Below are 13,680 nucleotides of genomic sequence, written 5' to 3'. Positions count from 1 at the left end.
ACAATATATGTATTTCGCACAATCAGGTCAATCAGTTTTAGTCATGTACCTCTTCCACGAGCCTCCCTATTGATGTGCTCAGCTCTGGAATTAGGGTCCCATCCTCGTTGAGAAAAGCCCTGTGCGGCGGGTGGACGATGGACGCTTTGTCCATCTCCATCTGCAGCCGGTTCTCCAGCTGGTAGGTCTTGAAGCTCATCAGAAGACACACAGTGACGGAGCTCAGGGACATCAGCAAGCACAGAGCGATGGGAAAACCTGGAAGCCTCCGCTGGACCTCGGACTTGGGCGCACACTGACACACCGGCTTACTTTCCCCGATACAGTCGCTGGCTGTATCCATGCTGAAATCCTGCTTCAAAGTCCTCTTGATGAAAAGAAAATAACTTGTTTTGTTAGTGTAGTTCTGCAACCAAACTGTAGCCAGGGTCCGTGGACAAACTGAGCAGCGCACCTAACGCATTCACAACACTAACTCCAGTACACTAGGCTCAGGGTTCAAAGCGCTGTCTTAAATTAGTCTTGGAACAAGAGGCAGCAGCAGTGCGCACCGGGTTTACGCCAGGCACAGACGGGAGCAATCTGGATGCCCAGAGAACATGAGAAGAGGCGCCTATTGACTTGCAGGTCGTTGTTTCCTGTCGGGGAGTATCCTACATGGATGTGCAAGTGCAACTACCAATGGGGCCAATTGTTTGCCTCCCTAAAAGTTGCATGTTCAACTAGTTGAGATGCGCCCGCCCTTCTGACCACGTGGGAGGCTGCAGATTGACAGCTGTGAGTAAGACTGTGAGGGTTTGGCTTGGCCAACTTCTGATCACTGGACCTCAGTTCAATACGGTGTAGTCTCTGCAGCTTGTGTTATTTTTCCAAACCCGCTACAGTCGACTGAAAAGGACAATTAGAACAGTGACCGATGGCGATGTGCCTTGTTAATTTGAGAAATTGTGAAAGTTGCTTAATAATTACTTGTTCATGAGACTTCCAAATAGATGACCGGGATCTGGTTCATGTTCATGACACTTTAAACTGGATTGTATGTAGCCGTGTATCATCAATAGTACGCATCTTGCGCACACTGTGTTACGGACGGTGTATCCTCTTCAGAAAAGGATCGTTCACAAAGAAGGATGTAAATCAGCCAGATTACTGTCAAGACAATTTCACTGTATACTGGTGTTCCCAAATTCAATCTCGAAACAGCTTAAATATTAAGAATAGGCTACTGGCTACTGATAACCTAATACAGTTTGGAATGCATCTAATTACTTTCGTTGTCGGTCCGACTTTTCTACTGTCCCCACTAATCGGAGACCGGTGCAGTGATCAATTCAGTTTTAAGTAAATGTTCATACTTTTAATGCATATACTTTTTCGTTTAACATTGACGAAGCGGAAATCTCTCATCAACCAAAGAATTGTTAGTCTACAATGCTGTAATTGTAATATCCAGATAGCTCTATGTTGGTCTTCTAATATAAAAGCTTTTTACTGCCATCCTGCGGATTAATGCAGCTACTGCACCTAAATGAACATCTTTCATTATGACACATTATGCACACAAGACACTTCTGTCGTCTATTAACGTTTATTGAGAAAATGTACATGATACTGCAAAAGTTACATAACCAGTCAGTGAAAAAAGAAATTTGAACAAATTCTATGTACAAAGATTTGCTGCCCGCAATAACTTTTTTTTTTATATCTACAATGCTGAATAAATTATTACTGGTGAGAGACTGATGCAGGGTAAAGCAATTCTCAATCTGTTACATTACACATCACCCACTTGACAATGCACAGAGAGAACACAGACAAAACTGTACTAATCATGAATAAAATACAGCTCTACCAGTATATGCTTGGAAGCTACGAATTAAATTACAATGGCAAATAAATAGAAATTGACTAGGGGATTCAATGCATGAGAACATGCTACAGATGAAAATATAACTTGACGAGTGAGACCAAGAGACACTGGCTTAGGACAGGACAGCAGAGCAGGGCAGTGGACTGATACAGTCAGTTAAGGTACACCTCTCCTGGAGAGTCAGGAAGTAGAGGCTGGCTCTGAGCGCCATGATAAATGTCATGGTGACAGCCAGGCCCTGACCGAGGTTACAGGTTCAGAAGTTCAGTCTTTTTTGCTGCTACTGCTGCTTCTGCTGCTATTACTTTTGCTGCTCTTGCGGTAGCAGGAGAAGAAGGGATGTCGAAGGGCCTGCTCCAGACTGAGGCGCTTAGCTGGGTCATACTCCATCATCTTCTCAATCAGGTCAAACAGCTGCTGGTGGTCTTCGCCCTTAGACATCATGTAATGCTAATGGGAAAAGGAGTATTTGTAAATCATCACTTTAAAATATGTTACAGTTAATCTAGTGCTCTGCATTTTCAATGTAGTTCTATATTACATGTGTGAACTACTATAATAAATAGCATGTACAGGGTGGACAAAACAGAAAAGAGCCCTGCAGTAAATATCAGTTTGGTGACGGTCAATTTTTGCTTTTGACTTTGACTTTCAGGTGTTAAATAGGTCATAGTTTATAATGTTGTTAAAGAAACACACTTTGGGAAATACATGTGTGTGTGCCATCTTTTCAAGAATAAGATGCAAGGATCAAGTAATTTCATAATTGTCATGTATTCAAATACTTGGGACGTGTTTAGCCCAGCTTAGCATTATCACTGGCTGCTGGGGAAGACAGCTAGCTTAGCTCGGGCAAGGTACCTTCCATCAACTCCAAAAGCAGTCATATTTCCATGCATGATGTGTATTTCACTTAGAAACAGTTCGTTTACACCTGGAGTCTTTTATGACCAACAGCTGGGCTTAGGGGCTGCATGCAGCAAATTAGGAATCCTATTCTTACTGTGAAGATGCGGGTTATGTACCGTGTTGTAACTGAACAAAACTCAGGTGACTCTTGGAAGTACTGATGGCCACTAACAGTTAGCTTACATGATACAACATGCAAACATCAAAGTTTTGGAGTTGCTGGAAGATGTATTTTCAGATGTAATGCTTAAGAGTACAGGAGCACTCAAACATTGACTGGATGTGGCTGTCTCCAGTAGTATTCCTCTTACCTTGAGGGGTTTGCAGTGTTTCCTGACATATCTCCCAGCAGAGCTGTGCACATCCCAGTTGAGCTTGCACCGATGAACATACCGCTGTTTCCTGTGAAACACAATGATTATAAAATAATTACAAATCAAAACAATTAAATTAACTCCATCTGGGCTTATATTCAGGTGACCGTATAAATAGTGTTAAATTGTTTTTCACAATTTGTTTCCCCAGACACAGAAAAAAAAAACAAAAAAAACAAGAAGGCCAGTGTGGTCGCCTTACTTGGTTTTCTGTAGGAGGTTTGTGGGGATGGGGCCCAGGACTCTCTCCATCATAGCAAGGTGCTCTTTACTGTCATGGGTCTGAAGGAGAAAACAATATAACTCTTCTTGCCAAATGCCATGGTAAATGTCAGTTTTAATAATTTCATTAGGCTCTCTACTGCTCCCTACCTGGAAGAGAGTAGATCCAAGGTAGTACTCAATGAGTATACAGCCTACACTCCAGACATCACAGGAATGATCCCAGCCGAGATCTGAAAGAGACAATGGTTAACTAAATAACAAGTCACCAGTAAAGGATCCATTTAAAGCTTCAGTGCAGTGCTTTAAAACAGCCACTTACCTAAAATGACTTCAGGAGCACGGTAGTGACGTGTAGACACCACAGATGTGTGGTGCTCATGTTCATATGTGGCGTTACCAAAGTCCACAATTTTCACATCTGGGTGCTTCAATGTTCTTTCATCCCGTTTCTGAGGACAAAAACACAATCGTGCTACTCACACAGCTGCTGGCACAAACAAGACGTTTGCATTCAGCAGGTATGACTTTTCTGGATAAATATTTAGGACGCTTACCATGTCAGGATTGTACTCCATGTCATAGTCTGAATCAATGAAGAGAATATTCTCTGGCTTCAGATCTGTGTGAGTCAGCTTGTTCTTGTGCATAACTGAAAGACAAGACCACATACATTTTTCCCCAAGTTGTTATTTTTAAAACATACAGTATTTTCTGTAAATGCATGTAATTTACTCACATTGCACAGCTCGGATGATCTGGTACGCCATGTGCCTGATGTGTTCTACGGGGAAAGGCTGGAAGTTGTTTTCCTTGAGGAAATCGTAGGTGCTGAGGCCAAGCAGCTCAAAGGAGATACAAACGTGGCCGTGGTAGTCAAACCAGTCCAGCATGTGCACACAAGCACTTGATGGGAGGAAAGGTATAATAGATGTAAAGTAAGTTTCTTGTGTGACAAAACCAGAACATATTTTCATATGTCATAACCACAAGGTGATCAGGCTTTTGTGGTATGAAGTTACTATGGATTGACTTACTATCTCTTATCAGAGTCGAGGGACTTCAACTGTTCAAGCACCTCTACCTCAGACATAGCTGCCTCACGGTAGCGGTCTATGTTTTTAATGATCTTCAGAGCCACTCGAGCTCCATCACTGGAAACACACAATATACATATATTTAATATCGAGTGAGTAGGAAAAAATATTCAAAAACAATGAGCTACAAGGAATATTTTCTGATTAATACTTACTTAGAGTGATCAATGCATTCGACAACCTTCCCAAAGGCACCCTCTCCTAGAGTACACACAATCTCATCTACAGAAAATAGAGAGTTGAAGTTAGAAACACAGCACTGACAAAATGAAACACTGCCCTTTGGCTGGTTCACTGCCTGATGTTACATTGCTCTGTTTAGCTACACTACTATAACACAAGCTTCTGAACACTGACATACAACTCAATGCTAAATATGTTACACTGACAAGCCATAACTAACCAAAGAAATTATGTCTATTGGTCCAAATACTTCAGCCTCTAAATTAATGTTTGGAAATAAAAACCAGACAATAAGAGAGTGAGAGAGACAAAGTGTGAACAACAGTAAAAAAAAAAAAAAAAAGGTATATATTCTATACATCTCGCTCTCAGCATGTCTCCACTGTGATAGATGAGGTGACCCTCGTCATCATCCTCATAACTCCTGGATCTTTTCCTGCTCCTGCGGTGATGGCTCCTCCTCTGCACCGGAACCGCCGCAATCCGCCATCACATCAATAACCCATCAGTCAGCCAGCACCAGGCCACCACAATGCGACATCGTCATTCATTCAACCAGGCCAAGGGGGGGAGGTGTAGGGGTGGATAGATTCGGCCCGTTCAGTAACACCGCCAGGAAGGACGGAGCAGCAAATTCAAATTCAGCCCCGTCAGAGAAATTGGGCGCCAGCCACCACATAGTGTGTGTTACAGAAGAAAAACATGGCAACAAGATTTTCAGATGAGACTTTCTCAGAGTAGTACAGAAAAAACTTAACTTGATTGATTGCAGTCTTTCTACATGTAGTTCTTTGTAACTCTTCCTATACAACTTAATTCTTTACCATCACGTCCCACTAAGATTTCAGCACAAATACTGGGTCCGCTTCTCTCTTGCAAGTCTATAAACACTCAATCTCTTACTTCCTGAGCCCCCCCGTAGTCCCCTACTTGTCATTACTGGAAATCATGCTTAATAGTGAAGAGTAGGACACAAAGAGAGATACAGAGAGACAAAGAGATAGGTGTTAAGCATTGGCTAAACACCAGTGATAATGACCCATTCGATTTGGTGGTATAGATAGGAGAGGGAGGTAGAGGTGAGGAGGAGGCTCTCGTACCGAGGAGGACTTGTGGCGAGAATGGCTACGTCTTCGCCTTCTGTCTTTGTGTCTGCTTCGCCTGCTGCGACCGGACGACTTGCTGTAGTGGTGCCAGTCACGGTCTCTGTCCTTGCAGGTGGCTTCTCGACTGTCCTCCTCACAGGCCATGTCCAAACTGTGATCCTGGGTGTGTCGTTCCCGAGTGTCCAGCCTCTGGTTCAAACTGTGGTTCTCCAGGTAGTGCCTGTAGACAAACAAAAAAGGACACAAACAGATCAAAAACAAGGACCAGAAAGTGTAGGTCAGGTCAAGAACAGCCCAGTTCCTTGTCTGTGATCAAGCTCTAAAATGAAGACTGTATGATGGTGCTAATGGTCCGCCTATTGCCTGACACTCTATCCTCTGACCCTTTTATGTAACATTTGTAATTAGCAACATACTGATTTACAGCCACCAAACACCAAGCATCCTGTTCAATGAGAGACTGCAGTTCAGAAAGCATTTTAATAATGGATTATTGCTGTGCAAAATAGAAGTTTTAGGAGTATGCAAATGCAAACATATAATGCCACACATTTGGGCAATTTTAACATTTATAGAGCTGTCTCCTTGGCAACCCAAAGCACGTCTTCCTTAAAACTCATGCACCTTGACAGAGAGCCAAATTGGCAGAGATAAAGTGTGAGGCATTGAAAGTTGCTGAAAGCTTTTCGGCACAACCTGATGGTGCGTAATTCAATCTGTGATTCTACACCTGCAGAACTCCGTACGCCAGAACTGAACACCTATGTGGTACCATTCGTGCCAATATGAAATGCAGAGGTCTAAAAAAAAAAATCTCAAGGGAAATTTGTTTATTCCTTACATTTAAAAAAATCCTATTATCTTCCAACGATTCATTACATATGCCTTGTTCTTAAACATCTTAATGTTTGCTCACTAAGGATGTTTGCTCAGAATGTTTCCATTCATTCCCAGCACACCCACTCAGCAGGCCATGTTAGCACCTAAGCATCTAAAAAAGACCAAGAAACCCCTAGGGCCCTAGCACCCTGGTGGTGTCAGTTGTCTTCCAGGAAGAAGTCTGCCTCTCTACAGAATTAAAATTAGAGTAGATCTGGAAACATCTAATGTAACTCCAAGGGACATCATACACGCCCACAAAAAGCTAGAATTGCAAATCATATTAACATTGCACAAAACGTCACCAGATGACACTGAAATTTCAAAATGACTACGTTATCATTTAAGGGCAAAATAATTCATTAAAAAATCAAAATCCATCTAAAATGCCAAGAGGAATGTTGAGTATACCTAAGACTTTACCGAACACTGTAATTCTCCATCACATAATCTAGCCGATCATTGTTCAACTCAGTTTATATGTGTACCTTATGAAACCAAAACCCTGAACGAGGTCTTAGAAACGTGAGTAGGTACCTTACACAACAAATACTGATAGATATTTACCCCTCATATGTCTTCTGGTGATTGTGAGTTCTTCTGGACTTATTTTCTCTTTCGCTGCTGTGTGAATCTCGTTTCTTTCTCTTACGACACTCCATTCTCTCTTCCCAGCTGTACTCATCGAGCCAGACACCTGGTGAGCGCATTCGCTTTGAGTGGCGCATCTGAAAGACATGGAAAAACAAGTCAAAATGTCATAACCTAAGAATTCCACTAAAGAAATTAACTTCTGTTATACATCAACCGTTGCAATGTTTTGAAAGCCATGGACTCAGTTGCAGCATTACAAATGGGACTGTTTCTAGAGATACCCCTCCCCCAATACAAAAGAGCCAATCTAACACATTACATGGGGCTGCAGCCAGATAAAATGTAGAGTTGGATAACAGTAAGTGTAAATAATAAAACAAGCAGAGTTGAATCAATTAACTGTTGATAGATGGAAATTTTATCGGCAACAATGCTGATAATCAATTAATCTTTTCAGTCATTTACCATGAAAAAAATGACAACTATACTCTGGCTTCAGCTTCTCTGTGTGAGGATTTACGGATTTTCTCTCTCGTACATATCGTGGTAAATTAAATATCATTTTGGACTGTTGGTCAAACCACGCAATTTGAAAATGTCACCTCAAGCTCTAAGATTACGTTATGGATATTTTTCACAATTTTCTTAGAAATTATAAATAAAACGATTATTCAATTAAATAAATCGTCAATGTAAATTATCGTTAGCTGCAGCTTTCAAAACAAAACTTCAAAACAAAACCTTCCATATCATTATTGCGTAAATGACTGCAAACAAATAAGAATGCACAGTGCAATGACAGCAAGAGCTAACGTCAATAACAAAACAACTTAATCATCCACTCTACGTAACGTTAACTTAACTAAATGTTAGTTGAGAATATGCTAGGACAGCATGAAACGCAAACAAGTTATAACTTGGTGCCAACGTAAACGTGTGGTCGACGTTTCCACAACGACATAATACCGGTAAAGGTCTTTAACGGCCCGACATCGTGCACATCAACTCCAATGTTTATCCACTGTTGCATTTACACATGGTAATTTGCAACTCGAAATGTGGTACTCTGGTTGCGTCTATGATTATAACTTGTCAACTGGCTACAGGTGAACAGATAAAGCAGAAAGTCGTCGAATGTTAGCTTGATTTCGATCCAAAGGCCCATCGAGGGTTGAGCACGCTAACAATATTAGCCACCCATTCAACATTACCGTCACGTCAGTCAGCCTAACTTATTACACTAGAATGTCCATTATTTTAGGTAACTACCAACTTTAAGTGGTGACTGCCACCATTATATAAAGCTGCGCCCCAATTTGCCAGCTTACAGTATCCGAGGTAATCAATTCTCGTAGCTAGCAAAAGCTAATTAGCCAGATAAAGATCTGCCATTTGACGAGACGTCGAATGTCGGAAAAGCTAGCGGGCTCACGTTAACTAACGTTAACATTGGGGGCATACACTAAACTGTAGCTAACAGAATAAAGTGGCTATGATCCAAAAATTGGCCTTACCTTTCTTTAACAATTATGAGGTTCGAAAGAGAAGGTTTATCGGTTATGTGAAACACATAAACAAAGAAACAGAAAAATGCCGTCGTCCTCAAAGATGGCGAGCTTCTCTAGAATCCGATGGAACGTTCTTAAACAAATTCCATGACGCAACGCACAATAAGAACGCCCATTCTTCTTCTTCTTCTTCCTTGATTTTACTGGCGGGCTACAAGCCAACGTTAAAGGTGCATGCCGCCACCTACTGTATCGCAGTGTATAACATCATGACCAAAACTAACAAACGGGGGAAAAACAAAACAAACAAAAAAATAACACTTTATAGAGATTTTATATTCTAGATATTATACCTGTTTCTTTTAAATATTTGAATAAAGCCCTTTGAACCTGTAACGGTTTATCCGCTGTCTCTAACAGACCTTTGATGCTCCACTCCCTGCCTCTCTACCACTCTGCCCTTCAGTCTCTCTCTTTCTACACTGAACCTCCTTCATCCCACCAGCACACGTTCAACAGACTCCTTACAGTTACAAGTCTCACATTTATCTGATACTGACTTTTTCATGGCATACAAGGTAGCACTGAGTCCTGTATGTAGGCACCAGTGACCCCGGTTTCCATCCAGGTGGTCATTGTGGACATTGTGGAGGATTACAAGTACCTGGGAGTACACATATAATAAATAAACTGGACTGGGCCAAGAACACACCAAACTGGACATTGATTATTACATCTCTGCAATACTTGAAAATTAATTGTGCAATATTATGTGTATTACTCCCGTGCAATATTTAGTTTTCCTATTTTAGTTTTTCCTGTTTATTGATATTGATATTATTCATACCGCCATTACTGCTGTGCAATATCTTAATAATCTCAATAAACTACACTTAACTCAACAGTACATGCACCAATACTTATTACTTATATTATTACATTGTATTATCATACTGTATTATCAACATCAACCAGTAAACTCACTTGGTACTTCACACTTATTGTATTTTATACTTATACCCACCTGGTACTTAATGTATTTTCTGACCTGTTTTTATAGTGTATTGTATTATATTTTTTGCTAGTACTTTCTCCTGTGTGCACTGATGTAAAGGCGAGCTGCTGTAACAAAGAGTTTCCCTTCGGGGATCAATAAAGTATTTCTGATTCTGATTCTGATGTCCTAGTCTTAGCTTCGAAAAGATAACATCTTCTTTCCTACATTTACCATGATTATTTTTGACTCTGACAGATTTTTGGATTTCATAGTATTCTCTACCCTTACTGTCATTATTCCCTGATGAGTTAGTGACTTTGCTTCTGATCTCCCCAAACAAATTTCTAAAATGTCATTATCATTTTTGTTTAGTGCATTTTTAGCAAATTTATCTGCAATCTCATTTTCCTCTATTCCAACATGAGCTGGTATCCAGCAGAAATGAACATGTATTCCTAGTTGTTGCAGATTTAGTAGGCTCATATAAACCTCAATTAAAAGATCCTCTCGGACTGTTTCTCCTGACTGTATACTTTGTATTGCAGCAGCAGAATCTGAACATATCACCACTTTAATCGGTTTAACCTCCTCTACCCACTGAAGACTGATGATTATTGCTGTCATTTCTGCCGTGTATACTGATAACCTGTTTGAGATTCTCTTAACAATTCCTTTGTCAGATTCTGGGATGTATATACCCTACATGTTCGTTATTTGAGCGTTTTGATCCATCTGTAAAAATATTAAGATAATTATAGTAACCTTTCTTCAAATACTCTTGAACCATGCACCCATTGTTATTATTCCTCTCTGTCCACTCTCTCCTCTTTTCTAATATTTGAAGATTTACTTTGGGTTGTGGAAATATCCATGGGGAAATGCTGCTATGGATAACTGCTGGACTGTGTTGTATAGTATCTAATTTGTACTGTTTCACCTTCTTGTTAATGTCCCAGCTAAAGCCTTTACCAGAAAATGTTGTGTATTCCCAACAGTTCTGCAGAACAGTTCATGCTAAGTCTCCTCCTCCCTGAATTCTTATCCAGTATGTCAGAGATAACTTAGTTCTCCTCAGATGCAGAGGCAGTTCACTAGATTCAACGAGCAATGCATTAATGGACGTTGTTTTGACTGCTCCCAAACTAAGTCTTAGTGCTCTGTGTTGTATCCTGTCCAGATTTTCTAGATGAGTTTTTGCTGCTGCTTCATACACCATGCAACCATAATCCAAAGTAGCTCTCATCAAAGCCCTGTATGTGTGTAATAATGCTTCTTTGTCAGCTCCCCATTCAGTTCCGACCACACACCTCATTAAATATTGATACAAAACTACGACGTGAATTGCTTTATCAAGCATTGGTATAATAGTTTAGAGTTTGAAGCTGTCAGTAATATTTAAAGATGAATTAGTTGAAAGTTGTGTCTGCAAGAATAGCTCTCTATGATACTGCATTAATCTCGAGATCCAGCACAATGACTGAACCCAGTCATTCCTATTCTCCAGATAACGTACAATGCAATTACACTTCTAATAAGTTCCTGACCATGCTTAAAAAGCATGAATGCATGAAACATTATCTAAGTCTTGGAACATTAATTTTGTCCCCATACATCTGAAAAGGGACGGTGGCCTTGTCGGATTTAAAACCTAGACAATTGAACAGTTTCTCTGAATATCAGCTGACTGTCAATATTTATAGGTTGTCTTAGAGCATTTTTGTGTTTAGAGCATCTGTGGTTGGTTGAAACCTGGTGAATGAATCGGGTGTGTTGTTTCTTTGTATAAATACGTGTTTTCTTCATATAAAAAATCTTTAAATGATCAAACATATATATCCTGTGTGTATGTGCGTGTTTATGTATTTGTGTCCACATGAGGTATGTGTGTGAGGGTATACGGTTTCCTCTTAATGCACTTTGGTGCACTTGTTTTTTTTTTAAATAAACTTGAAACTATTATTTGGAATGATTAACACAGCAGATTGTCCCCTATTAGATACTAGATATTAGAAAAATAACTATTAGGAAAATAGTTTTAGAAAAAGCCTCACATAATCTATATTAACATATAATAAACATATTCTTTATTAATGTTTTTATTATAGCTGTTTCTTTAACAGACCACATGTCGAAAAAATGATATTTTTGGACGCTGTATACTGACACCCAAGCTCATCCATGTTAGACAGATGTTTGGACTTAATTGTGTTTCTAATGAATGAATAATCTATGGAGAACGTCTTGTCCTGTTCTTAACCCTCCATAACAAAGATAAATAGTGGACTAAACAGCCTCGGCGCTCTGCCTGGGAGGCTGCACTCAGGACAAAAAAAACAACAACCCGGAAACAACCCACAGTTGTGCGCTTTGAATTGTGGGTAAGACATGTCTGCGCCCTGTCCTCATCCTGATGACCACCTTACCTAAATGTGATCATTGAGTCATCCCAGTTGTTAACAAGCATCTCTACCTACAAACCAGTGGACTTTAATTCTGAAGATGTCGGAAAACACGCAGAAGGAGAGCGTCTCTGGACATGCACTCACACGAGAAGCGATTGCTAAGATGCTGGCCAAGAATTTCGAGAGGTTGCCCGATATTGATCAGAAACTCTTCATCTATGGCCCCATGTATCTGGGGGGAAATGGTGGCCTTGCAGGACTGATATCCAACAGCTTGTATCGCAGAGCTCTGAATGTCACGCAGGCGCCCATCGCCTCCAGCCTGCCGATGGCCGTGCTGCCCTTCCTGACCACATTTGTCCTGTACAACGCAGCAGTGTCCAGCCCCCTCCTGTCCGGTGACCTCAACTGTCCCTCCTGTGCCCTGATGCGAGGTGCACTTGTTGGTGTGGTCGGCGGTGGGGTGTACCCCATCCTCCTGGCCTTACCTGTGAATATTGGCCTTGCAACAAGATACGACACAGCACCGATGCCAGAGAAGGGCAACCTGCTCCGGTACTGGGTGGACCTCTCCAGACCGATCCTGAGGAGAATGAGGGCAGTACTCGTGCTCCAGGCCTTCTTCGGCACCTACCTGAGCTCCAGGCACTTTGAAACGTACACTAAACTGGCCAAGATAACATTTGGCCCAGTTGGAGAGGAACTCAAAGACTAAAATGAACCTTAAAATAAACATTTTTGTGTGCATTGACTTGTAGCGACTCGTGGGTTAAATGCCAATCAAATTCACCATTTCAAATGGCCGAGATTCATTCCCCAGAAATAAAATTAAGCGTGGGCTACCTCTCTTAAGATTGCATAATTCACTGCTTTTTGGGCACATCAAGATGATTTAAAAAAAATTAATCTAAATTAGTTTTATGCATGAAGGAGATAAAACTGTTATCAAAATTAGGCATACTTTCAATCAGTGTAAAGTATGTTTTTTAAAATTAGAACTGAAACAATCAAATGATTAGTTAGAAAAATTATCTGCAACAATTTTGATAATCTATTAATTGTTAAAGTGATTCATAAAGCAAAATGCCAAACCATTTGCTAGTTCCAGCCTTTCAAATGTGCAGATTTATTGCTTTTCTTATTCAGTATCTTTGGATTTTGGACTGTTGGTTGGACAGAACAAGCAATTTGAAGAGGTTTGAGCCTTTGGGAAATTGAAAGATTAATTGGTAAGGAAAATAATTGTTAGTTGCATCCCTTTTTACATGATACTGTTAAACATGGGATTGAAACTGGCGCTGTTGATTGCCTAATACATTTATCTTTGCTGACTTTGAGCTTTGAGTTGGATTGCAGATGAAATCTTGTAATGCGCTTGTCATGTGGTTGTACATCAATAAAATGGCAGGGCTCATTCATTATTTTGAAAACCCTGCTTGTTTGTGTGAATTCATAGTCAATGCTTTGATCAAGACACAGACCGTGAATGGGCAGAAAAATGGAAATCAATCGGACCGAGCATTGTCCTGAACAAAATCA

At 40.5% G+C, this 13,680-nt stretch overlaps 3 protein-coding genes across 14 annotated transcripts in view; 1 reads left to right on the top strand and 2 right to left on the bottom strand.

Moving 5' to 3' along the window:
• col23a1a (collagen type XXIII alpha 1 chain a) overlaps positions 1 to 916 on the bottom strand; it is a 133,530-nt gene extending 132,614 nt beyond the window's left edge. The window contains exon 1 of one of the 11 annotated variants that reach the window (XM_044205470.1): positions 50 to 916. In XM_044205470.1, coding sequence (XP_044061405.1) covers positions 50 to 343 — 294 coding nt within the window. In that variant the 5' untranslated portion in view covers positions 344 to 916. The remainder of the gene's footprint in view (positions 1 to 49) is intronic. The other 10 variants (XM_044205465.1, XM_044205467.1, XM_044205472.1 and 7 more) reach the window with 10 other exon arrangements.
• Positions 917 to 1,572: 656 nt separating this feature from the next.
• clk4a (CDC-like kinase 4a) lies at positions 1,573 to 8,906 on the bottom strand. 2 transcript variants are annotated; one of them, XM_044205478.1, is made up of 13 exons: positions 8,749 to 8,906; positions 7,208 to 7,368; positions 5,756 to 5,981; positions 5,015 to 5,117; positions 4,628 to 4,694; positions 4,413 to 4,529; positions 4,115 to 4,281; positions 3,933 to 4,027; positions 3,698 to 3,827; positions 3,526 to 3,608; positions 3,356 to 3,435; positions 3,091 to 3,181; positions 1,573 to 2,320 (listed from the first exon to the last, which is right to left on the bottom strand). In XM_044205478.1, exons 2-13 carry the CDS (start codon positions 7,366 to 7,368, stop codon positions 2,135 to 2,137), a joined length of 1,506 nt encoding a protein of 501 aa, XP_044061413.1. In that variant the 5' UTR covers positions 8,749 to 8,906; the 3' UTR covers positions 1,573 to 2,134. The 2 variants fall into 2 exon arrangements, with proteins under 2 accessions (XP_044061413.1, XP_044061414.1); XM_044205479.1 differs by lacking the exons at positions 5,015 to 5,117; positions 7,208 to 7,368; positions 8,749 to 8,906 and having other exon boundaries at positions 5,756 to 5,894.
• A 3,179-nt stretch (positions 8,907 to 12,085) lies between these two features.
• Positions 12,086 to 13,590, top strand: tmem126a (transmembrane protein 126A). Its single transcript, XM_044205464.1, has one exon. It carries the CDS (start codon positions 12,239 to 12,241, stop codon positions 12,854 to 12,856), a length of 618 nt encoding a protein of 205 aa, XP_044061399.1. The 5' UTR covers positions 12,086 to 12,238; the 3' UTR covers positions 12,857 to 13,590.
• The last annotated feature ends 90 nt before the right edge of the window (positions 13,591 to 13,680 follow it).

Source organism: Siniperca chuatsi, linkage group LG8 (assembly GCF_020085105.1).
Source record: "Siniperca chuatsi isolate FFG_IHB_CAS linkage group LG8, ASM2008510v1, whole genome shotgun sequence".
In the NCBI taxonomy this organism is placed as follows: Eukaryota; Metazoa; Chordata; class Actinopteri; order Centrarchiformes; family Sinipercidae; genus Siniperca; species Siniperca chuatsi.
Note: the sequence above shows the minus strand (reverse complement) of the source record. Positions and strands in the feature narration are given on the sequence as shown.

Bases quoted from the DNA above. Each gene is read 5' to 3' on its own strand.
- clk4a (XM_044205478.1), bottom strand. From the start codon at position 7,368: ATGCGCCACTCAAAGCGAATGCGCTCACCAGGTGTCTGGCTCGATGAG. The intron at 5,118-5,755 runs GTACGAGAGCCT...GTTCCGGTGCAG, and splicing joins CTCGCCACAAGTCCTCCTCG to AGGAGGAGCCATCACCGCAG. The intron at 3,436-3,525 runs GTAGGGAGCAGT...TTTCTCCTTCAG, and splicing joins TTGGATCTACTCTCTTCCAG to ACCCATGACAGTAAAGAGCA.
- tmem126a (XM_044205464.1), top strand. From the start codon at position 12,239: ATGTCGGAAAACACGCAGAAGGAGAGCGTCTCTGGACATGCACTCACA.